The 25,730-nt window shown below is 41.2% G+C and overlaps 1 protein-coding gene across 7 annotated transcripts in view; it reads right to left on the reverse strand.

The window, feature by feature from the left end:
• FAM13A (family with sequence similarity 13 member A) overlaps window positions 1-24,520 on the reverse strand; it is a 137,566-nt gene extending 113,046 nt beyond the window's left edge. For 5 of the 7 annotated variants that reach the window (XM_048052161.2, XM_048052159.2, XM_048052154.2 and 2 more), the window contains exons 1-4: window positions 24,382-24,520; window positions 21,623-21,812; window positions 18,578-18,787; window positions 8,365-8,545 (exon numbers count right to left, since the gene is read on the reverse strand). In XM_048052161.2, coding sequence (XP_047908118.2) covers window positions 8,365-8,545; window positions 18,578-18,787; window positions 21,623-21,812; window positions 24,382-24,408 — 608 coding nt within the window. In that variant the 5' untranslated portion in view covers window positions 24,409-24,520. Of the gene's footprint in view, window positions 1-239; window positions 256-8,364; window positions 8,546-18,577; window positions 18,788-21,622; window positions 21,813-22,173; window positions 22,324-22,420; window positions 22,524-24,381 lie in introns of those variants that run through there. The other 2 variants (XM_048052155.2, XM_066996353.1) reach the window with 2 other exon arrangements.
• Window positions 24,521-25,730: the final 1,210 nt, after the last annotated feature.

The raw sequence follows: 25,730 nt of genomic DNA on the forward strand, positions 1-25,730 counted from the left end.
TCTTCCAGACCACTTTAAGTCAATGGTATGTCTACTTACATAGGGATGCTCAAGAAAACTAGTCTCAGACTAGTTAAACCACTTCAAAGACCCATGTCACAACTCTTATTCAGAACTGAATTGACCTGAAGTCAAATTAACTCACTGTGAAAAAATTACTTATGTTTCCTGCGTTAGTTAAATGAATTTACCCCAGGGACCCTGTAAACAAGCTGTAACAGGCTAAATGTGTAGTGTACTTATGAGAGATTGAATCTCCAGAATCCACTTGCCATCCAGAAAGAGACAGGCATCACCACAGGGTTCCATCACCAGTCACCATGCCTGAGAACCTTGCTTCAAGCGCAAATGAGAGCCGGGAGGACTTCTGATGTAGTCATCTGCCTATAATGAGTTGGACTGAGATCACTGAACTGATCTCCCCAGGCAGCAACTGCTGACAGCTCCAAGTCACAACTGAGAACCAGCGATCTCCAGGTGAAACAGTGCATCTCATTATGCATTCCCAGTGCTGCTCAACCCCACCCCGTCTAAGATGAAGAATGCACACTGCCATTTCCTTAAGTGTCTTTGCAGCCGTAGCCTGGGTGGAATGACAGCACCGTAATCCTAACTTAAAACCCAATGAGGGCTGTATGCTGTCTTGTCTGACTGCTACTTTTCCTGCTGGTACAGCACTGTTTATAGAGGAGCACCACAAAGTAAACTTACCAATCTTCTAGGGGATCCCAGAAGAAATAAAGGGTCTCAGAAGCCAGAGAACATTACAAGTTTTCATTGTTGTTGTTTCTCCAGCCCTTGCAAAACATTTTCCTTAGTACCTCAGATGCCCGCGAGCCCCTCGACCAGCACAACCGAAGGTTCTGAGAGTAGGGTTGCAGTAGTTTTAAGAGATTACAATGTCTGTCGGTCTGCTCTGTCCCTCCAGATAGACGTTACTGTGTCTGTAACAGATGTGAGCTCAGGTCCACAGCTTAGCCCTGTACTTTAGCCGGGTAAGGTAACAGCTGATGAAAGCAATTTGTCTTAACAGACTGGACTACAAACTGGTACAGCTGAAAACAGGCAGGTATTCGCATCTGCTGACTCTTCTGCAAGATCAGAGGCTAACAGGTGGCTAAAGACAGGGCAACAGAGTTGAGGGAGGTGTTCATTTCAGTGTGCGTGAGTCATTTACATGCTCTGCATCATTTACAAACTTATGTCTCACCAGTTCAAACCAAATGCAATGTCATATATCACTACTGAGATTTTGCAGAAGTGTCCTCGTTTCTGAGACACTGGAAAATCCCACCAGGCATCTAACTAATTATCTTTTGCAATCTGTTCCAGATTATGGTCTGTAACATCAGATTTAGGAGCCTAAATCAACTTAGTAATTCCACCTCTGTCTACAATACTTGCAGGAAATGTGTAAGGCAAAATGCAGGTAGAGCAGGTAATGCGAAGCAGCTAAGAGTGATGCCGCTGCACAGAGTTGATTATTGGCTTAATTCATGTTTAAAGCCTTTTGCTCCAGGAAGAGCTTCATTTTTCATCAGGAAATTACAGTCACAGTAGGCAGCTTGGAAACTGCAGTAAAAGTAGGCCTTCTTTTCTCCAGACTAGACAACCGAAGTGTCCTCAGTCTTTCCTAATAGGACATGCCTTCTCAGCCCTCTTATCAGGTTTGTTGCCTGAAAGATACTTGTCAGAGTTAACACATTTTGGATCGGACCCTAGTTGTGTCTCTAAATTCCTCCAGCACTTTCAGCTAGTTCAAATACTGATCTTCCTTTCCTAATCTACTGCTGGGAAACAAGTGCCAGTCTTAACAGCTGCCACATTCCACTGCAAAAACAAAGCTAAAAAATGCAAGTTTTTTTATATAAAACTTGGGAATATTTTTGGATAGCCTTCAGGATGACAAGTTTCGTCTAACTACACGCAACTACTGATACTAATTTGAGAGTGCACCACCACTAACTAGAAATTTCCATTGATTTACTGGCGAGACAGGATGCTGCCCTTGACTGTCTCAATTTATAAAGAAGTACGTTGTTTACTCCTTTATTTTGCTTAGATATACCTTTCTGAAGGCTATATTTTGTACTACCACCACAGATACACTAACTGTGCAACACTTGGTACATATAGTGACTAGCTCCACAGCAAGAGAAAAAAGGTGCCCTGTTACGATGTCACACTTATGATGGAGTATTTTGTCAGCATTATGAATGAAACTAATAGACATGCTGTCAATGCGAGAGGCCTGAATCATCCTTTCGTACCTTTGTTTAAAAAGGAAGTAGAAATTCTCCCTAAGCTCTTAATGAATCAATCATAACCAAAAAAAAGGAACAGTTTTTATCCAATAACTCATAAAATAATCAAGTTCTTAGGTTATTAACTCACAAAAACAGTCTATCAGACAAAACAATTTATTCTGTTAAAAACAACTTTAGGGATCAATGACCTCCTTCTTAGCCAGTAGTGGAAAATTACAAGTATGGTAGTGAAGGGGACATGAAATAAGGCAGGCAGAAAGTCTCAACTGCAGCAACAATAATGATGAAATAGGAAGAGGAAACTGTTACCCATTATTTAAAATAATGATGTGCTAAGCTTACATGTTCAGTGTCTCAGAACAGCATGATCATAACATTCTTATTTTTTTTTTAAGGAGCTTGAATTTTGTTGCAGTTTTGCAGAATACTAAGAATTTCTTGCTGGTTCTATTTCCCTCACTAAACCAGAACAAAGTTTTGGTTTTAGTCAGAAGAGTACAGGGCAGAGTACATTCTGTAGTCATGAATTTCTATTTATGAAACTCAAAGAGGGTGGGGTTTTAGGCTCCAAAGTCAAATGAGTTCAAGCTATCATTTCATTGTACAATTTTTCAAAAACAAGCAAACAAAAAAAAATATATATATAAATGTAAAGATGAGTGAAGATATATCACTACTAACCAAGCACTCAGTTCAGAGATGCTAAAATAAATCCCTCATTAGCCTCACTCAACACAAAATTTTGATGAGTTATTTGGCTTTATCTGCCTGGCTTCCCTTTCAGTTCTACCGATTAGCAAATAAAATCCACCTTGCTGCAACTTTCATGCCTGATCCACCGTTACACAATCACAGATACAGCTGCATCAGTACTTTTAAATACAGAAAGAGGAATTCAGTGGTTTACGGTAGTGGAAATTTGGCCTTATTCATCAGTGGACAAAACCTTAATCAACACCACGATGCAGAGCTTGATTTATTCTTATGCTTGCCCTTGGCATCACAGCTACATCACCTGCTTCTCCAAGCCAGCTCCCAGCTGAGAAACACTAAGGAACCTGTTGTTTACATTGCAGCTTGTTCCCTAGTGGCACACAGGAGATTGGTGGCTCTGACCAATAACAATCAGACCTGCGCCAGGCCGGAAAGTTGTTTGTTGTGGAAAACACCTGCAAGAAGTACACAAAGAAGCCAGGTAGATGTAGAAAGCTCTTCCCTCAGATTTTCTCCTCACAAAAGACTCTGTAGGAGAAAAGAAGATAAGTTTTCTGTCATCAAAGCAGAGTACCTTGTCCTATATTCCCACTGCCTCTAAAAGCAACACTGGTGGATGCACTGTAGGCAGCACATTTTAGTTGAAATCACTTGGAAGGAACATTCACTTTTCTGTTAGTTACCTTGGAGAAAGAAGCACCCCCAAAGCACAGCTGTTCCCTGCATTTTCCCTCTGCTGCAGTTCCAGAATCTGTGCTTTGTGCCCCTTCTTCCCTGCTATCCATGGCAAGGGGACTGGGAGGATAACCAAGCAGAAAAAAATGCTCTAACTCTGCAAGGAAGTGTTTAGGGGAAAGCCCCTGATCACTAAAGCTTCTTCTCCCTTTGGATCCCAAATCAGCAAATCTCTCAGGCCTTTACATACTCATCCAACTAGAACTGCTGGATAACAAACAGCATTGTTTTAACCAGACACTTGCATTTGCCAGCCTCTTTTGGGGTGAAGGAGCAAACCTTCACAACATGCTTCATTTCTGTTAGAATGAAACACAGTTGCACTAGTGAGGGCTTAAATCACGGAGGCAACAAACACACATCATTCTTTGAGAGAGCGCTCAAAAAACAACAACAAAACACACAAAAGTGTGCACAGGGATTCTCTGCTTACTGCATAGCTAGTCTACCTCACATCTCTTACATCCCAGCCAAAGGACAGGAGTACGGCAGCCCCTCTGATACCCAGCTCCAAAAGAGGAGAGAGCAGGAAAGAGAATTCAACTGGTCCTAAGCTTCCTCTTCAACAGAAGCTGTGAGACTGAAACAGAGACACACAGCAGGCCATAACTAATGCCGTCACTCTACAAGTGATGAAACTCAGGTCAATGGACAGTAACTTCCTCCAAGACTAACCATGGTGCAAGCGTTAAACCCCCCCACAGATTAGCCCGGTAACAGAAAAGCCAACTATTTATGTTCCTCCATGCTTGTTGTCTACCAAGGGCTGTATTTCTCTGTATACTTGACCTTTGGCTTTCATCACAGTAAATCTGAACAAATCTGAATTGGAAGAAAACAATGCACTAAATCTCAAATCATCATATTTTCCTTTTTTGAACTGTTTGACCTTGCCCTTTATGTTTTCCCATATCTTACAGCACACTTCATTACAAGGACTGCAAATAGCCATTTTTTTTCCCTCTTCTATTCGTTATAAATACAGAAAACACAAGATAACCTTTCATTAGAAGAGAACCAGTTTGGTTTATCAAACGGCAAGGAAGCAGAAGTAACGGATAAGATAAAAAGTAATAAAGGTTGAAAGTTTGGGAAATTAGAAGAATTACTGAGACATGATATAGAGAAGTGGAATGAGATGAAGGGAATTAAAATGAAGTCTAAATGTCTGCAGCGTTGCTCAATAGGGAGATTTATTCAATTGTAAAATAGCTTCAGTTACCAAGTAGGAAATAGTATGTCCAAATAGCTAAAATGACGCTAAAAATACCTTGTTGAAAGCAATCCTTCACTATCAGCAGATAAGCTTTATTCTTTCTGACTCTGAGCATTAGCTACATAGACATTGATTTTAGATGTGTTAGTTACTGACAGAAAAATATCAGGTCTTCCTACTTTAACAGAGGAATTGCTGACAAGCTGGCTGCTAAGCCTTGTTTCCTTGTCCCAGCAAAACACCCCATACACTGCTCTGAACAAAGAATGCAAAGTGAAAGGAACGTTTGCTTCAACCACCAGCTGATATTTAATTTCTGCAGCTAGTTTCTCTAGGAGCTACCTGTAGTCAGCGATAAGACAGCCCTTGCCAAGGCAGACTTCAGACAGCTCTGGAGCTCTGAACTGCATTCTGAAGATCTCTCTCTGGCTGTCTGATTAAACATCTGGCTAAGACCAATGCCAAAAGTTGGGTGCTGTGAGTTCTTTCTTCCTCCTGTCAAATCTTTGTTGATTTGATTGGTTTCATCAACTTAAGAATGCAATCATTAACAGAGGAAAAAAAAGAGTATTTCAACTGTTGCTCACAATGGTGTCTAGACCATTATTCTGAATTACTTTGAAAAGATAAGATCTGATGAAACCCACAGCTGAATTACCAGACAGTGAAGCTTAGTTTAAACAAAAATCTACATCCACCACTCCGAAATATTTGTCTCTTGTAAAAATGCATTACCTATTTGTTAAGTGTCAAGTCTTGCTTTCATTGCCTCTTTTGCTGCACAAGCATTTTGATGTGTGTCACAGCTGCAGGGCTGGCTGCACTCATATTCACAAGAGCTCTTGTATCTTCAGTGAACTCTGCCTTTCTCAATCTTCTGCGATGGAATGATGCGATTCTTCCCCTCCTATACACAGACCCTATACCTTACAGAAACCGTTAATTCTTTCCTATGCTACCTTATGAGCAGAAATAAGTTGAAGAAACAATTATGGTGCTTTTAGGAAGTACAATTTGGTTTAATCCTGGAATGCCAATTGCATTTTCAAACTACAATTCTCTGTGTTCTACACCAAAAGGTATGCAGAGCTGATTTTCAAAACTTTCCTGAAACAAGTGATGAGGAGGCTATAATTATTCAAATGGCCACTTGGGAGTTTGATCCAGAGATTTAGACATTAGATTTAAGAACAAATAAACTATATGAGAAGAAGCTAAGTGCACTAATACATTTAGACAGAAACTCCCAAACTTTAAAACCTCACCATGTAAATAACACTGCCCACAGAAATATGATCTTTAAAAACTGGTTTGCTTTTTCTTGTCAGAAATCTGCAGTACTGTGTTTCTACTAACTCTCACACTTGTATATTTCTGTACATACTCTGGTCTTTTGAGTTTTCTTTCTTTTGGAGGGGACGAATTTTTTTGTTTCACAATATGCTTTATGATTTTCTACTAAAACAGTAAATGCTTTAATGTTTGTATCCTGACGTAGTCACCTTCATCCTCTATAAGCAACTACCTTAAGAAGAGGTGGAAGTGTAGACAAAAGGACAAGCTTTGGTTTGAATGTCTCACCTCTGCAGGTTCTCCCTCTTATCGATGGAAAAAGATGTGCTCCTTTAAAAAGAGAGCAAGCAGCATCTAGCTTAGGTATGTGGAATTTGCTCAGTATATTACAATCACAGAATTGGCAGGGTTGGAAGGGACCTCTGAAGATCATCTAGTCCAACACCCCTGCCAAGCAGGATCACCTAGAGCACATTGCACAGGATAGAGCACATTGCGCAGGATGACAATGAACCTACCTTCTGTTTTCTCCCTCTTTAAAGAAGCCTATTTCTGGAGGCTACGGAGGAAGCTTAGGGAGATAGTCTTGTTAGGCAATTAATCTAATCTAAGTCTCATTAGGCAATGCAGCATCATTCCAGAACAAATTTTTGCAAGGATCAATACAAATCAGACATTTGCTACAAGGAACGTACTTCTCTTTTTGCAGGTATCACGCTTCTTTCAAGACTGATGACCAAACTAAACTTATGTGTCCCCCATGTCTTAGATCTTGGATGCCAGCCAGCAGTTGTATTACAGACAAGGCCAGGACAAAGATGCTAATGGCACACTACCTCATAGCAGTGACTCAGCAGGAACAATCTTGTTTGAGGGCATTCTCACACTTGGAAATAACTCTTCCCAATATTGCTGCTAGACCCACTAGCATGTATGGCATGTTATCTTTATCAAAGGTGTAAGGAACTCAGCTCCATGAAAGAAACTAGTAAAACTAGTGAATACAGTTGAGAAGTCTCAAAAGGCCAGTGGAACCTCATAAACTCCAGACCAGTTTCAAAATATACTAGAATGATAAAGAACCCAGAATCACCGTCATCTTGAGATCAGACATCAGATCACAAGAGCAAATCTGCAGAGAGTATGTAGTACCATCTAGAAATCATACAGCAGCTGGCTGCTGCATCTGAGTCCTTTTTCCTCCCAGATACCCTTTCTCAAATCTTTCTGCAGAGAAGCATCCATATTATTTGATGGCAAAGGAAGAATGCTGTATGAGCACAAGTCTCCTTGCCCTTATACAATCTGCTGTCAACACAGCAATAGAAAACTGACCAACTGTTTAGCAACACTGCAAAAGAAGACAGGAGAGCAACTCAACACCCTGTCATCATTTTGGCTGGGACAGAATTCTTCATACAAGCTCACACAATGCTGTGTTTTGGATTTTTGATGAAAACAGTGGTGATAATACACTGGTGGTTTTGGTTTTTGCACAGAAGTATTTACACAGAGCCAAAGACTTTTTTGCTTCTTGCACTGCCCTGCCAGAGGGGAAGCTAGCAGTGTTCAGGAAGTTGGGAGGGGACACAGCCAGAACAAGTGATCCAGACTGACCAAGGAGGTATTCCATACCATATGATGTCATGCTCAGCAATAAAAGCTGGGGTAAAGAAGGAAGAAGGGGGAGATGTTCAGAGTGATGGCGTTTGTCTTCCCAAGAAACCGTTACGTGTGATGAGCCCTGCTTTCTTGGATGTGGTTGAACATCTGCCTGCTAATGGGAAGGAGTGAATGAATTGTTCTGTTTTGCTTGTGCACACAGCTTTTGCTTTACTTAGTAAACTGTCTTCATCTCAACCTATGAGTTCTCATGCTTTTACCTTTCCAATTTTCACCCTGTCCCACCTGGGAAGAGGGAGCAAGTGGCTGTGTGGCACTTAGCTTCCTACCGGGGCTACACCACAACACTCCCAATAAGCGCAAACAATACCTTTAGTACTGAAAATTAACAAGAAGCCCCAGTCATTGACCCTGCTTGACCATTCTGACCAGTTAGGGTTCTCAGCTCTATTTTCAGTCATTTGCTCTGTAACACTTTCTATCAAGATAAGAGGAAAAGTGAAAGCCCCAACTTACTGAAAGCAATTTGGTCCAAACACAGTGGCAAGATTGCAGAGGTTCATCCTGTTCTCTACATGATGTTCAGCAACCTTTATCAGGAACTGGCACAGATACTTCAGCAGGCAGTAATGAGCTTCAGGCAGTTCTTTAAGGAGTTCTTTTAAGTTACTTTCCTTCTGTATGTCATTTCTAGCATCTAGGAAAAACAAAAAGAGAAAAAACATACACATGTATATGTATGTGTGTGTGGTTTTCTACACTGCTGCCAATTTACTTACATGGGTGAGCAAACAGTGGGATATAAAATGTAGTCTTATTTCTGTTCTGAGATCAACCCCCTCAGATTTCCTCAATGAACCTATACCTTCCTCCTGAGGCTTATTATGGCCACCACTGGCACTGTTTCATGTCTACCTTTACAATGTACTGTTTTCCTCAGCAGAAGCAGCAGTGGATAAAGCTAGCAGCATTAGAGCATGTTTATTCCCACCTTGCACAGTTACACTTCTGCATGTTATTATCTCTGCTTCCCAAGCCCTATCTCTTTGTTTTTGAGTTTCCCTGCCCATGATAAACTTCAAAAAGAATAAAGCAAGAACGGTAAAAGAAGGGGGCTCCTGAAATGCAATGTTGTTAGAATAACAGTACTGCAGTACCTTCAGCAGGTACATTTTATGAAAAGCTCAATTTTGTATTGTTTTGACACAATGACACACATACTATGACAATTCACAATGACAACTCCATACTAAGTCTTTGATAAGGAGTCTTGCTTAAGGAAAAAAGGATGTTTAGGGAACTGTGACATTCCATAAGAAGCCCAGATTTGGCCTAATGTTAGAGAATAGCCTTGTCATAGTGTACAATCTTCTAGAATTTGAGTATGGATAAAAGCCTGACATTAATCAGTTCAGTATGGGAAAGCAGGACTAAAGCCAAATTCCTTTCATGCAGTACTTTTTTTTTTTTTTTTTAAAGAAGCAAAAATTGCATTAACTTCAGAGATGCTGTGCTTATACAGACTAAGGCAGTGAACACAAGCTTGGCCTCACACACAGTTTCTACTTCATTTTGTTCTGCTTCTGCAATTGAACTCAAAAAACACAAAATTCTTTGCTCCCCTTCTCCACGTGATTGCTCCCCTTCTCCACTTTCCGAAAAGTGATTTGTACCAACCAAAACGTCAGTTTTGCATTTTATCAAAGTAAAATTTTGAAAAAAAAATAATCATCATTCCCCTTCCTTTATGTCAAAACAAGCCTTAACACTTGTAAACACTCATTTCTACTCTCCTCCAAAACACAATTTTATTGAAATTCTCATATACAGTTATTGGGTTTTTGTACAACCACACTTTTAGACAGAACTCAAGCACTAAATGTTTTTCTTACCAATCTAATTACAAGCAGCATTCGTTAGCAGGAGTGCATTTCTAACAGTTTTATTGTTATGATCAGCCTTATGAGTTGATGGTTTCAGGGTTGTAAAACTGTCGTGTACTTGTTTTTTTCTTAGAGAAGGACACGAAGGTTTATTGCTTGACAAAGCCAAAGTGACCTCACGTTAAGTTCTTACCCTCTGTGTTCTCTGCAAAAGACTGCCTTGTCCCAAAGTATCTGCTGGCTTATCATGGGAATAAAGACATGCTGTCCATTCTTAGGGTAACAAAGAATTTTTTCATTCAGAGGACATTACGATCCTCAGCAAGTAGTTTTACCCAGCATTCAGTCAAAACCAAACTGGCCACAAAAATGAAACTGGCTGATAGGCTAGACTCAACAGGTAGTGGTCAGTGGCCCAAAGTCTACTTGGAGTCAGTAATGAGCAGAGTGCCCCAGGGGTCACTACTGGGTCCAGCCCTGTTTAACATCTTCATCAACGATCTGGATGATGAGATAGAGTGCACTCTCAGTAAATTTGAGGATCACACGAAACTGGGAGGAGTGGCTGACTCACCAGAGGAGAGGGCACCTTGACAGGCTGGAAAGGTAGGCGGACAAAAACCTTGTGAAGTTGAACAAGGAGAAGTGCAGAGTCCTGAACCTGGGGAGGAACAACTCCAGGCACCAGTATATGCTGGGGGCCACCCAGCTACAAAGGAGCTCTGCAGAAACGTATACACCAAGTTGAACATGAGTCAGCAGCATGCCCTTACTGTTAAGAAGGCTAATAGTATTCTTAGCTGTATTATGCAAAAGTATCACCAGAAGGTCAAGATAGGTGATCCTTCCCCTTTACTCAGCACTGGTGAGGCTACACCTGGAGTGCTGTGTCCAGTTCTGGGCCCCCCTGTACAAGAGACAGATGGACATACTGGAAAAAGTCCAACGGAGGGCCACCAAGATGATCAAGGGACTGGAGCACCTCTCCTATGAGGAAAGGCTGAGAGCGTTAGGACTGTACAGCCTGGAGAAAAGGAGGCTCAGGGAGCCTCCTTACGTGTATAAATACCTGAAGGGAAGATGCAATGAAGACAGAGCCATATTTTCAGTGCTGCCCGGTGATGGGACAAGAGGCAATTGACACGAACTGGAACACAAGAGGTTCTGCCTGAACATCAGGAAGCACTTGTGCTGTGCAGATGACAGTGCGCTGAAACAGGTTGCCCAGAGAGGTTGTAGAGTCTCTCTCCTTGGAGATCTTCAACAGCTACCTGGACATGGTCCTGGGCAACCTGATACAGGTGTTCCTGCTTGAGCAGGGGGTTGGACAAGATGGCCTCCAGAGGTCCCATCCCATCTCAACCATTCTGCGAAAACTTCTAAATCTTCAAGACTTGTATTTAGTCAATAATATATAATAAATGAGGCTGGGTCTGAAACTGTTCAGCAACTAGCTGCTGCCTCTGTTGTACATCCTCCTGGTACCATGCAGAGGAGCAGACTGGCAGGAAAATATCCCATGCCCTGTATTGCCAGAACAAAGACTTTGAAGAAAAGGATATTTTACACTTCCCCAACATTTTTGCTTTGAAAAGGCTGTGAATATAGTGCAAGGCATGTATAAGTATGTTTCACAATTTTCATCTTCATTTTTACTTTTAATTTCCCAGAAATATTCCAGGGCTGGATTGCACAGTGTTCTAGGTATAGGATCCTTTAGAAAGAGGTTAGCTGCGTAAATTACCAGTCTGTATAAAAATATCTGAAAGTGATCCCAAACATTCATGATTTCTCTTTTACAACCAGATATTTTTGTGGCTAATAAACAGGACTTATCGTGCATATCATTTGGGAAACAAATTAATTTCTATATGTATGTACTTATCACTTCATAGAGGCACTTCCAAGATTTCATCTGCTACTAGGCCTCAGTTTCCCGCCTTACATGACATGCAGTAAAAGGCGAGAAAAGCCTTTGGAAGTCTTATACTCACAGAATGTTAATTTTTATCTGTCTGTTTTGATACCACGTACTTAATAAGAATTACTTCATGAGAGCAGGCCAAAGTTTAAAATGCCAGTTAAATTATAGGACCAAACATTTCAACTAAGTGATTAACTACATTCTTTTCTGCTGCAGCTAAGAAATTATCTCCACCAAAGAAAGCAAGTATAAAATATGCATGAAGGAAATATGCAAAAATCTCGCTTACATATGGCAAGTATTTCTTTGAAAAATATTTTCAGATATAGAGAAAAAAATATCATGACTTCATTACAATGAATCAGCTTGGTAACAGTAGGAAATCTGACATTTTTATTTCTGCAGCAAAATTTCACAATGCCTCTAGAAGTCTGTGTTAAATTGAATAACAATAAGGAATGTAATGGATTTGTATTTTCACTGATCAAACTGGACTGGACTGTCTCTGACTTGATTACTAATTACCTTTTCATGAAGCTCAAAGAAAACCAAAACAAAACTAATTTCCCCATAGACAGAACACTGAAATTCACCTTGTAACATACTTCTGTTTAAATAACAAAACAACTGCACAGTGTTTTGTTTTTTTTTTTTTTAACTATATAACTATAACTTTTTTTAACTATAACTATATATTTTTTTTTAACTATAAATTGCTTGCAGTTATGATAAGGAATGTCAAAGCCCTCACTCAGGAAAAAAAGCAAAAAACATCTACTACCATCTCCACATCACCTGATTAGGGAATGCCCTTGAGAACTAATTGCCTCTCTGAACCTCCCACTGGGGCATTTGATTGACAGGTGCTTTTCCATTTACCAAAGGATTCTCCATCCTTTTAAAACCAGAAAGATGCTAATAACCTCCGCAAAATATTTTGAACACAGATTTGCACTGACTACACAGAAAGCTAATGGCCTCATGATATCAATTGTATTCAGTGGGTCTGATGTCCCTGTTCATTAAACATGATTTAGTATGTGGTGTGGCCCAGAGATGCTTATTTCTGGACACAACCAAACCTTTGTTCCCTCCTCAGTACTATCTTAGTATCAGGTGTGTTCTGCTTTCACTTCTGTCCTTTTAGGAACACAGACAGATATCAGACCATAAGATCTTCAGAAACTACACTAATTGAATGTCACAGAACCACTGAACAGCAGGAGACAGAAAACCCATTTACTGAGCCATGAAATTCTTTGCCCTGCTGAAAGGGGAACAAGAAAATCTCTCTCTCTCTCCCCCTTTTCCAGTGAAAAGGCGAGGGAAGGATATTGAACCTTCCTCCCAATGCAATTCAAAAATCAAAACTAATTTGTTAATTACCCTGCTGCTGAGACTTGAGCTTAATTTTTAAAAGCTACTAATTACCGTTATACTGAATTCAGAGAGTAACGTGCATATACAGTGTAACATGCACTTTGTACATTTTGCAAGACAAATGGACCTTAGCTGTCCATGACCACAATATTTCAAATAAAACAGTTTTTCAACTTACTAGACAGCCCGAATATTTGTGAGTCATGACAGATGATTTCCTGTAGTGCTCTTCCTTCTTTTGTCCACCTGCTAGACAATATTTCGATTTGTTTCAAAGTCAATCATAAAGGTTTACTCAGCTGGTACTGACCATCAGAGAAACATTAAGGTACCAGAGCTGTTTACACTACCATACAGACAAGCATCAAGTGTATCAAAGCCCTAAGCTTATGTAGGTGCCTAATTTTGTGAGGTACAAGATGTCCCGTGGAAGTCAAGACTACCAAGAGCAGTCTTACTTATTAAATTAGATTACAGAGTGCAGCATGTAGCTAAGCATATGCTGCAGCGCCTTGAGATGAGACAAATGAGCTTGTCAATAATAGAAACAGCAGAGTGCCAGACTTTCAAAGGCAATTCAGGAACCTATATTTAAATCATATTTAACATTATAACTATGTATTTAAATCATATAGAAATACCCCCAGCTACCAAAACACTTGTTATTTTCAAGCACAGTACTTTCCCTGGTATATTGAGCTTTTGCTAGGGACTCGCTGCTGAGGGGCACCAGTCAAGGAGGCAACTGAAAACAGCAGGCACTCTCTAAAAATGTTAATTAACTAGAAACAGGAGCCTCAACAGTGTAGGAGGCACAGACAAGTTTGCAAGGGTGTTTTCAGTCTCGCTTAACTTCAGTATACACCCACAGATCACAAGAGGGACATAGGATGAACCATTGGAAAATATTTCTGTACATATTGAGTTTCTTTGACACGCTACTGGCACGACCTAGTTCCCCAATCAATGCTACTTCATGCTACTCCTTCTCCTTACAGAGCATGCTGTCTGAACATCACCAAAGGTACAGATGCCACCAGACAGGTGCGTGTAACTTGTTCATTTCTCAAATGGTCTGACCCCAAACAACTCCAGCCTACGAGCACTGAAACTCTATCAGCATGGCACCGTGCCCTAGCTAATTATCTCTGCTGTGAGGCAAGGAAGAGAGTCTAGGGCTCAGCGTCATGTTATCACGTCTGCATAGCTTTCAGCTGCCTTGCATACTACCAGCCTGGAGGGCAGACAGAAAAGCGTGCATCTGTCTGTAGCTATCAACGTGCCTCTAGAAGTCAATCTTTGGCATAGAGGCAGCAGGCTGTACACTGCAGTCGCCACTACACTGTGTTCACTAGGCTAGGCTGTTGAAGGAATCAAAGTGTTTCTTTCTTCCTCCGAAATCTACAGGAAATGGGACTCCAGCCTCTGCCAGGAAGTGATTTGCTTCAGACAAGGCTCTGCCCCAGACGAAAAAAAAAATAATAAAATCACACCTTGCTGCCATCAGAAGCAGAAATGCAGAAAGTCCTTGCCACGAGAAGGTTGTCATCACAATTCAACTTGAGACCCTTTGCTCTCTGTCATTAAAGCACTTCACAGAGCTGTATTTACCCTCCGTCACTGTATTGGGAACAGTTGTCCTGTTACTTCTTTTGCAGCTCTGATGAGTGTTACCATCTGCACAAGAAAGCTGGTTCCAAATGTTTTCAATGTACAGCAAGCATCTTCAGCACGTAGAAAACAGAAGTGTCATGAGTTGTTCCAAACCAGAATAGCATCAAAATTACAATAAAAGCTACAGGGAAAGGTTAAAAACATGCCACTATAGCCTGGAGAGCCACAGACAACTAGTGAATCTGGTTTATTCCAGTTATTGCAGTTACAGTGGTTAAAGAGTCAGCTCTCATTTATTCATTTTCACACCCACTATTCAGGTTGAAGTTTGACCTCTAAAATCCCCCAACACAATCTATATTTTTGGCCCTGCCTGTTCATGTAGCTCAAGCAGTTGATGGCTACCAAGTGTTCCCTAAAATGACTTGCTGATCCAGGAGGGAGCTAGTCCTTCACTTCCACCACCTCCCATCCCTCTCCCTGAAACTTTCAGAGCTGTTCACTAGCACTGCACAAAACCTCGTCAGTTGTAACAGTTTGTGAGGGGAGGGGTGTGAGAGACAGAACTCTCATCTAGCTGCTGCATACTGAAAAATGCAAATTTTTCAGTGATCAAATAGCATTCAACTTCATTAGACTCAGTGCTAAAGGAAGACAGGAGCCTACATTTCACTGTGCCCCTGCTGGAGAAGGAATGCAACAAAGAAGAAAAGGAAAGAAAAAAAAATCACATAATGGAAAAACTTTCTGCATGCTAAAAAGGATAACAGCAATCTGCCTTGCTAAAAGCAAGTGACCTGTGAAAGGGGTAAGAGCTGTGCATACAGAGCTTGTTCTTAGTATGTACAAATGTCTTAAGAGTCAGTGATTGGGTTATAAAAGATAAGAAATGAAAAGCCAGAAGGAATAAACAAGCTCAAACAGATTTCTGTACAGGAGCTACCGATTACTTCCAAATGAGTTTTCTGAAAGAAGTATCTTTCAGTCATCCAGGGCTTTCACTGGTCTGCAAGCACGGCCCATTTTGCTTGGGCAGGCACAGCCCTGTTCTCCAGCAAAACTGCAGCCACAGAACAGATTGCAGTGGACAATTTTGACCCCAGGATCCCCTGCGAAAAGCAACGTTCATATTTGTCAAGCACTCTGAGGAGACCAGTCAACACAAAGATCATTACCAGTGTGTCCCTAGCCTGTACTTGCTACACATCTCCAATCAACACCATTTACAGATGGAGGCCCTTCTCAACTCCCAGTGTCACTGCGCTTCTTCAAGGGTAGAGAGAGGAGGTCAGGACGCAGCAGACTGTCCATAGGATACGCTACGTGATGTTTTCTGGAACTGCATAGTCTTGGAATTACTCTGAATATTTATATAAACAGCATTGCGTCAGGATTTAGGGGCAGCATGCACATTTCACACTGCTGTTGCACAGGCTTCTGGTAGCATGCCAAACCAGCTGTGTGGACTTCCTGAACTACCAACGTATCACATTTCTCTTTTTCAATAAAGGGCAGATCATTTACTCTTTGGTTTGGTAATGTGGACTATACCCTGCTTTAAAAAGGATTACAATCTCAGGTAAGATTTGTAGTTTTCACTCCAGCTATTTTTAACTGGGGGAATCACTCCCTAACATTTTTTATAGGAAGGAAAGTAATTGTGTATTATTCTCAGGCCAAACTTTTAGCTGATTTAAAAGATGCTGATACCAAACCCTGAAAATATTCCAAAGGAATTCTAAAATAATTACAAAGCTTCAACAGGAGGGAATACAGAGGTTGTAACAGAGTTTGTAACTGCCTTCACTGTAGACATAGAGTGAAGTGGCTCCAGATTCAAAGTTATTTTTTAATAACCTGTTGGCTCAGAAACACCTTGACCTACTTTCTTCATAGTTTACAAAAAGAACACTCAGGCATGCTTGCTGTTGGTACCATTTTGCAACAAATACCCTTGCACATACTTTGATAAGTGAATAGATAATTCTGCCAATCCTGCACAGTTGGTTGATCATTTAACTGTAAACACAGTCTCATCTACCACTGAAACTAATCTGAACCCTACGAAAGTAATCAGTGCCTTTCAGAGCAATTTATGATACATTTTCCAGCACATGAAAAAAAACAACTGATTTTTCTTCAAACTTAACCAAAACCTTCCCCTTGCCATAACAGCTAACCCTAATAAAAAATATAATGGAACTAGAACTAGAGATTATTGTACAATACATGCAAACTTAACTGTAAAGGTACATCACAGCTAAACAGACTTTTGGAGAACCAGGTTTGTGATTTACACCAGTAACTTTTTTTTGAAACAACAAAGCTTGGTGGCTAAGTCTGCTAAGTATGGATATGTATCTCATTTCCATAGAAATCACTGGGGGAATTTTCTATTTCCTGTGGGAAGCAAGAATGAATGAGACTTTCCACAAACAGCACAGTTCACAAAGTACATCAATAGTTTCTGGCGCAATACAGTGATATGACCTTTGTGGGACAGGGATGCAGAACAGGGAACGTGCAACTTATACAAAATTTCCACTTAAAGTGATTTAAGTGAAGGAACATAATCAAATGCATCTCATGAGTCAGACATGGTTAAATCTAAGAGATCCAAAAGAAAGCACAGCTATGACCAAAAAAATTTAAAAAAGGGACTTTCTGAAACAACGGCACCTTCCTACCCAGCACTTCCTGAACCCTGTCCTTGGGCCCCAGACAACTTTACTAAATGATATTTTACAGAGAAAGGTATTTTACACAGCCCACATACAACCTGTTTATTACTTTATTGACTGCACTTAGGGAAAGGCAGAGTTCTTCTCCAGCACACCCTTAACAGTCTGTAGAGCCCCAGACAGGAAAGGAAGAGAAAACATGGTTGTGTTCTCCCTGCTCCAGGCAATAACTAAACTTCATCTCCACTGCAGGCCAAAAAAAGTGGGAGGAAAACCTGAGGACAACAGTGTGAAAACTTTGCACTGTCTTCCACTGGGGATCTGTTCAGAGGATGTTCCTCTACATCGTTCCTCCTCTACATGTATCCTATTTGCCTGCTTTACTGTAAAGAGCATATCTCTAGTAACATGTACCCACTCACTTCGCAGCTTCTTAGGAAGACAGCAATAAGAGGCATCAACTGCCTGCAGCAAAAGAACTCCCACTGCCCCAAATGGTCCAGGAACAGGGCCAACCACCGTCTAGTCTGCATAACAATACGGACTAATACGGATGGATTAGATCAACAAATCATTTAGGCAAACAGCTGTGCAAGTTTCAACTTTCTAAAGCTGAAGTGATGTTCTTCCTTACAGATTATCTACTACTTAAAGGTTAAAAAAACATGCTATGATTGGTACATTCTATGCTATGATTGGTAAAGTCTGTTGTTACTTGCAAACTGGCTTGTTTCTAATGGTCAATCACATCCCTCAGTGAGAACTGGAAATTTAGACAATATGTGCTTTGGGGCTCAGTGGATAATAAACGTGATTAGCAGATGACGTTGTTATAATATTTCAGAGTCCATTAGAACGAAATTCCAAGTAATCACCCTAGCAAAACAGAAGCAAACCTGTGTCCTAGAGAGACTGCAGTTATTGTCTACAAGCTTGCTCTAACAAACCAATTGATAATTTCAGTTTATATTTTGCAGATATAACTGGATTGGAAAAGCATAAATAGTCCAGATTTTACCAAATATGCAAGAAACAGTTTTCTCTCTTTTCTAACGCCATTGTGATTTCTGCCAAGACTCAGAGTTGCACATCTGGGAGACGCCTGGGAGCAGATTAAAGCTAAAGTCAAAGGAAATACAGAACAAAGTATGTAAGCTAAGAAACAGAGAGTACTGCTTATGATGTCTGCATAAAATTCTCCCGAAAGAAAGCACACTGAAGGATGGAAATTTTTACCTCTCACTTACCCTGGTAAAGCTGAATGAACTTGGGCTGTAAGGCAGAGCTGATAATCCCATCTGGCAACTCTCTCAAAAATAATTTCAGAAGACTGGCTGCTGAGTACACATCGCCATCTTTAACTAGCTCCACCTCTTCTCCACGCTCGTACTGCAGACGCAACTGTTCCACCATTTTCATGCTGCCGTTTACCCTGAAGAGACCTTCTTGGGTCATACCTATAATTATGTATTACACGTGAGGATGGTCTGAACTAAGACAGTATTGATATGATAAAACAGATATTCTAGTGTGAATAATACACTACCATCAATACAAAGGAGGACAATTAATACTATGCAGTTTAAAAAGATATTATTTTTCCCCTAGAAGCTCCAATGGTCAAGTATTGGGTTATGATAACTTAACAAATACTGCTGACTAGATCTTGAGGCCTGGGATACTCTACAAAAACCCACAACACCCTTTGGCATTGCTGTAACATGCAAATATCTCACACCATGCAGAAATCAATTGAGAGGGCTGCATTTTGCATCAGTATACTTCAACCGAAAAGAATCCAGGTTCTACAAACCTTTCAAAATTGTTTCACCTTTGCAAGTAGTCCATTAGCTTCAATGGGACTCTGCCAAGTACTCACTTATTCACACAAGTGAATATTTCAAGCTTCACTTTTAGGGTAACAGCTTCTTACCTGTGATCACCATGAAGCAAAGACATATGAATACATGCTGATTGCAGCAGTAACTCTATAATAAGCACCACAGCTTCACAATAGCAGAAAATCTCCGAGATCAAATGCATATTTTGGACAGTACGAGGCCCAAAGTGTTTTGCTATGAAAATAAAAATTATCAATCATTTCAGGCCAGACAACCCACACCCAGTGAAGGTTTCCATGGAGGAAGTGAGATGAATCATATTGTATCAAGCATCACTTTTTAGGCCTATGCTGAGATTCAAAAACTTTAGGAAAACATGTGCCTAAAGCTCAACTCGGTAAATTAGTTTTTCCCTAAATCATTTTCACAAGAACTCTGCTTTTTTTGATACTGTGTCTATAGACCTGCTTATTCTTCTTTAGAAGCATAACACTAAGATGATCGAAATATAAGATATATGGTTTTCATTAGTTCAGAGTGGTCATTGCTAAGCAGGAGCCTGACAGAACGTTGCCCGTCCAAGATATCAGTACTGATGCAGCAGACCTTGTAAGGAAAAGCAATCTCTTTTATTGGATCAGCAAACAAACTGATCTGGTAAGAAAAAAATGGACAGACTTTCAAACACTTAAGCTTTTTACTTGACTAATGTAAGACACAGCTTACAGATCTTGTATTCCTATATTCACAACAAAACACTCTAATGTGACATGCTGTACTGCCATCTGGGGGACAAGAGGAAACACCACATCTCAGTAATTTCTGCAGCATAAGTTGAACAGAGCCCCCGTGCAGATAAAATGTCCTTTGCTCTTTCCCAAACAGTCATTTATAGAAATAAAGACAGGCTAGAACCCACTTGGAACAGTAACCAAATATTGCTAAATTCAGTATAGGAAAACTTGGTTTCACCTATAAATTTGAAAATAAGCAGTTTAATACAAACTTCGTTCAAGAATGTAGCTACCCAAAAGTTGGCTCAGCTTTTTCAAATGGGTAGTCAGTTCCCTGTGAGCTGGAAGAGAGTCTCTGAAACGGCTTGACTTAAAAAAGTCCTGTGGTGCCTATTACTGCATCTTTGCAGAACAGGAGACATACTGAACAAACAGTAAACATGGTTGGCAGAACACTATGCCTCCTAAGAGTTTGAGTTCATACCTGGGGCTCCATTTAAAATGTTTTCATGGTTAACATCACCATTATTTCACAAAACAAATTGTGGGTGAGAACAGAACAACCATTTCAAGAACTTCCCACGTAAGAGGGCATATTTGAGATCTTCCTTGCACTCTTGAGAAAGAGAATGGATTATATGCTTATCAAGGCTGGATAATCACCTTGGCATTTAGAAGACCAACTAATCTTGTTGCAGAGTAGAGGACTTGACTTGTTCAGTTCACGTTTGGGAAACACTTGTGTGGGATGCAGATCTTCTAATGGAAGGCAGAGTATAGCCCGCAACTTGCAATCAAGAGGGTCTGTCAACTTCTGGTTTTGATTAAACCTGAATGATGCAAGACCTCTTCCAATCCTTGCTTTTTCACTGTTCTAGCAGACTACCTTAAAGCAAGGTGAAGTAGATCAAGCAAAACGCTACTGTGGAATAAAGGTAGGATTATATTTTAAATTCACACTGTACCTTAATCTAAGCTAACTTTCAAGCTGTGTTTGCATCTACGAGCTTCTAAGGGTCTATCAAGACACAGACATGGAATCTTAAGACTCTGTAATGGGATTATCATTACTGAGCAGCTAAAAGAAAGACCTTAGGGTAAAAACAGATGCAGCTTCTTACAAGATGAAATTGCCGCCACAAAATCTTTTCCAGTGCAGAAAAAGTGCTACAGACAGGATACATCTGTGTACCAACAGTGCTCTAGATTTCTGCAAAGAGATGTATTTCATCAACAGGGAATGAAGTCCCATTACATGAATGCAAACAAAGGCTAAGAATTTGACACCTACCTCCCTGAGGGGGTTAAAAATAACTGAAATCTAACTGAAAACCTGCAAGCACATGTATTCCCATTCAGTAACGTATTCTCATGGGATTTGTATGTGCACATGAATATCTCTATATAGATATTTATGTCTTCTCACTGTCAGAAACTGTGAAATAGTTGAATGTTTTGCAACTAGAAAATGACACAAAGCTTCAAAATGAAATATGCTCCATTTACAAAACTGAACAGCTTACTAATGAGCATGTGGTGTTTCATAACACTGTAGTTTATAAACATCCCATTAAATAGTAAATTCAGCACCAGGGATGGAAAAAAGAAACAAATCACATGTGGTTACCACCACAGTCCTATTCAGGACAAAAAAAAAAAAACTTTTCCCTTTGAAGAGCCTTACATATAGAGGCAAAAGTAATTTCATTAAGCTTACCGTGCTGGGTCAGGTACTCAACTATATTCCACACAACTATTGGGATGCCGTTCTTGCTTAGTCCCTGCTGCTGGAGCTCCAGAAGACTCACACCAAACACCTTTGGACGGGTTGTGTCCTTCTGCTTGTTCAGTGGAAGTGAGGCTATCTTCTTCATGTCCTCCTTCAATCTCACAGCCGATTTACTTTGCTTAAAGAAGCACAGGAAAAATGTGCATTAGTCTTGTTTGCTGCAGAAGGTTGCATGGTTACAACATGAGCATATCCATCAAAATTGACTTTTATTTTCCAGAATAAGATTTTGGTCTTACTTCCCTTTAATTCATAGGAAAGTCATTGTGAAGTAGAAAAACATAACTGAGAGAAAAAAAAAATAGAAGAGTAACTAACTGGAAGAGAGTGTAAGTAGCATATAATTATGATAAAGGAGAAAGATACTTTTGTACGCAAGCTTGTTACTAGAGTAAGAAGTAACTTTGACTCACAGGAGGGTGCTTTTGTAACTCATGCAGTTCAGGGGACTTGCAAAAAACAACTGGACAAACACTTACATGAAAAATCCCAATACAACATAATCAGTTCAGGGTGTATCCAGAACACCTGTCAGTCTTTGAGGGTACTCTAGGGAAGGTTCACTGCATCTTTCTTCTAAATGCTATTCCCTGAGGATTCATTTTGGCCACTGCCAGCTGAGATGGACCCTTACAAAAGATTTTATGGTATGTTTAGTATCTGCTAAGTCTGCAATTTAAGTACAGAGATTTCAAGGTTAGCAGGGACTAGGTAATCTAATCACACCTAATATGTGGGGAAAGGACCAGACCAGCTTCAAATGCAAACATCCCATAGCTTCTTCTGGAGGCACAATATACATCTGGAAGACATTCTCACAAGTTTTGAACTGCAGTGGCAGAGAGAACATGAGACAATATTCAATAAGACCCGAGGGAATAGCATAATTTAGGATTAATTTTGGAATGCTGAAATCTAAATAGTCATATGGTATTATTGGTTTGGAAAGACTGCCAAAGGCAGAACAACATAACCCACCATAGTCGTGACTTCCATACAGACCTAAGCATCATTTCTCTAACACAGACAAGCAGAATAGAATTCAGTAAACCTCACTCAAGAGGAAATAAGTTTTTCTACTGATATTTCTGATGTTTTCCCCATGTTTCTGACATCACACTGCTGGAACAGTGGGCCACTGATACCACGGAGTTCAGGCTATTAGTTTAAGAAGTCACTACTAGTGTGATGCATAAAAATCAATATATTCCTACAGTGTTTTAGTAACAAATAGGCAGTAGAAACTTTACAAAAAAATTACAATATTCTTTATACATAACACAAGGAACTGCTCAGACTCTTGCCTGGGTCTTGGCGCTTGACTGCATAAGGACAAGGTGTATTTTTTTTTTTTTAAACAAATACTTAAAAATTCTTCGTTGATGACATGATATTCTTACTGCAGTTTGTAATGAACCTGAACATCTGCACAGGGTTGCTATTATGCCTGACTGTCCATCCAGATATAATAAAACTGGCAGTTCATTTCTTCTACTCTGCTGTACCTTTCCCGTTAAAAATATACTCCTGGAGTACGTGTAGGTTCTATAGTTCCAGGTACTATGCAACACTTATCTGATCTTTATGAAACACGTTACTTGTATAAATATGTTTTTTTATTTGTGAAACATCATTACAATATATAAATAAAACCAGCATTACAGTGAACACCTTTTTAATTCTTTACAGTAAACACTACATGCCTAAATTATTGAACTACAATTTGACCGACTTGTTAAAATATCTTGTCACGTATCCCTTTTTAAAGGAGATGTTCCCATTGGGGGTTAAATGGGTAATATATGGTTTTCACTTCAGGCGGATACATGCCAAAGAAAAAGCTACGTAGCTTGGGTTCAATTCACAAGACAGCAAAAATCCTGAGCAGTTTACAAGCAGCCGTGGTGCTTAGGGAACTTTTCTAATCAAGGCCTCCAATTACCCCCACAAAAAATCTTGCTCAAGTGTAGGGTTCCGGCCTGTTGCCATTTTAGCGCTTAAAACACTGAGCCACAGAGCTGAAATTCCTCGGTCAAACTCATAATTTACATCTGGAAGACAACCGAGAGACATTTCCCGCGTCTGCAGGAACAGAGGAGTAAATTGTTAGACTCCTTTTGGGATCTGGAAAGGGTATGTTAACCAGGGAGAAAAAAATTAAGGGTAATTATCTCAAATATACACTTAATCAAAATCGAAGTGCCGCCTCACAACAGTTCTGAGCATTCTCTGTTACATGACCTCAGACAAGGAAGATTTGATGCTATAACAGGAAGAGTTGTCAAAGCATGTAACTGACTGTAACTGACCACGGAGACTTAGGAAAGTAACCCTCACAGCCCCCGCATGCCGATGCCGTACAGCACAAAAGCAGCACGGGAGCTGCCCGGGACGGCGTGTTTGCAGCTCACCCAGCCCAGCCTTACACAGGGCGCCATGCATCAGCTGCTCGCTGGCTAAAAGTGCGAAAAAAACCCTTTTTTTCACCTTCCCTAAGCACCGCTTGGAAGACACGCGGGAATGACGAAGGAGCTCCGGGGCCGTGCCGGCCTGTCCCGTCTCCCAGCCCCACGCGGGACGGGCTGAGGGCGGCCACCCCACCGCCTGCTCCCGCTCTCCCCGGCCCGGCCGCGATCCGCCGCCGCTCCCCGGGCAGCGCCGCCCCGATCCCCGGCCGCCCTACTCACGCAGATGGCCAGCGCCCCGGCCCCCATGCTGCCTGCCCGCCGCCCGGGCCCGGCTCCCGCAGCCCGCCCGCCTCCGCTGGGCCCGGCAGCCCCCTCCAGGCCGCCGGCCCGCCCCACCGGCCCGCCCCTGCCTCTGCCCCCGCGGCCGGGGGGAGCAGGGCCTGCCCCCTGCTCCTCACGCTGTCCGCTGCCCCCCCCCCACCCCCGAGAGCAGCCGGGGGGTCTTGGGCCTGAGGGGGGGGCTCCCCCGGCCTGGCCGCCACCCCTCCGACGCCCCTGGCTGGGCAGGGAGCAGTCTGGGAAGAGCCAAGTGTCAGTTTTGTTGCCACAAAATCCACTTTGTGAAGTGCAAGGAAAATCAGTAGGGCCCTTTGTGTTGTTAGGGAGTGTGCGCTGTGTAGGTCACGACTGCTTCTGGTCCCCACACACCCACAGGTTAACAGAGCCGACCAGCGCGACGTGAGGTCTATGTAGGACACATACTCCTTTGCCACGATGTGAAGTCAGCGTCGCAAAATATACTCTGCCAAGGAAGAATCCATACTATAACCAGCACTCTGCTTGTGAGTGGCAGTTCGATGTGGTACAATATTGCGCCTGAACGTAAAAAGTGTGGAATGCTGGAATTAATCATAACCCCACCCCACCCACCTACGCCCCTCAACCCCCTGGTTTTCCATCTAGGGATACAGTAGTGAAATAAGAGAAAGGTTAAAGCAAAAAGGGGTGGAAAAACCCCACAGTGCTTGCGACTGCCAACAGTCACATCATACAAAGAGTCCACGTGCCAGCAGCAGGAAGAAGAACTAATTCCCCAGCGTTCCACCGTGTCTCACCTCAGGCTGGAAGAAGGGCTGGTACTAGAAATTTAAAGAAAAGCATGAAAGTATGTTTCAAAATTGCACCGTAGAGTTGTGCAGTTTCAACATTTGACACTTTTTTGTGGAAGAGAAGCACATACACATACTTATTTCTGTATCCTTTCAGGTGCAAGTGTTACTCGGCAGTGCCTTAGCATGTGAGTAGAAGACAAGGTCTTTGGGAAGTCTGCCTCTCGGAAGTACCTGCCTGTGGTATGGGAAGAAAAGAAAGGCTGTACAGCTAGAGAAAAATTGAGGAATAAGAACATTTTCCTGGAGGCAGATAGGAAGGGACTGAACTATGTGTCAGATGGAAAATGTTACCTGCAGATTTCAACTTTCATTCATAATGTATTTTTATTAGGTGTTGTAATCAGAATTTCCTTCATACTCAGTTTCTGTTTCTTGTCTAAGCTCAGTTAAACCAACCTAACCCAAAATGATTACTTTCCCACTTTGTATAGCAGCAACTTAGACTTTGGTTTTAGC

Source organism: Anser cygnoides, chromosome 4 (genome assembly GCF_040182565.1).
Source record: "Anser cygnoides isolate HZ-2024a breed goose chromosome 4, Taihu_goose_T2T_genome, whole genome shotgun sequence".
Classification (NCBI taxonomy): Eukaryota; Metazoa; Chordata; class Aves; order Anseriformes; family Anatidae; genus Anser; species Anser cygnoides.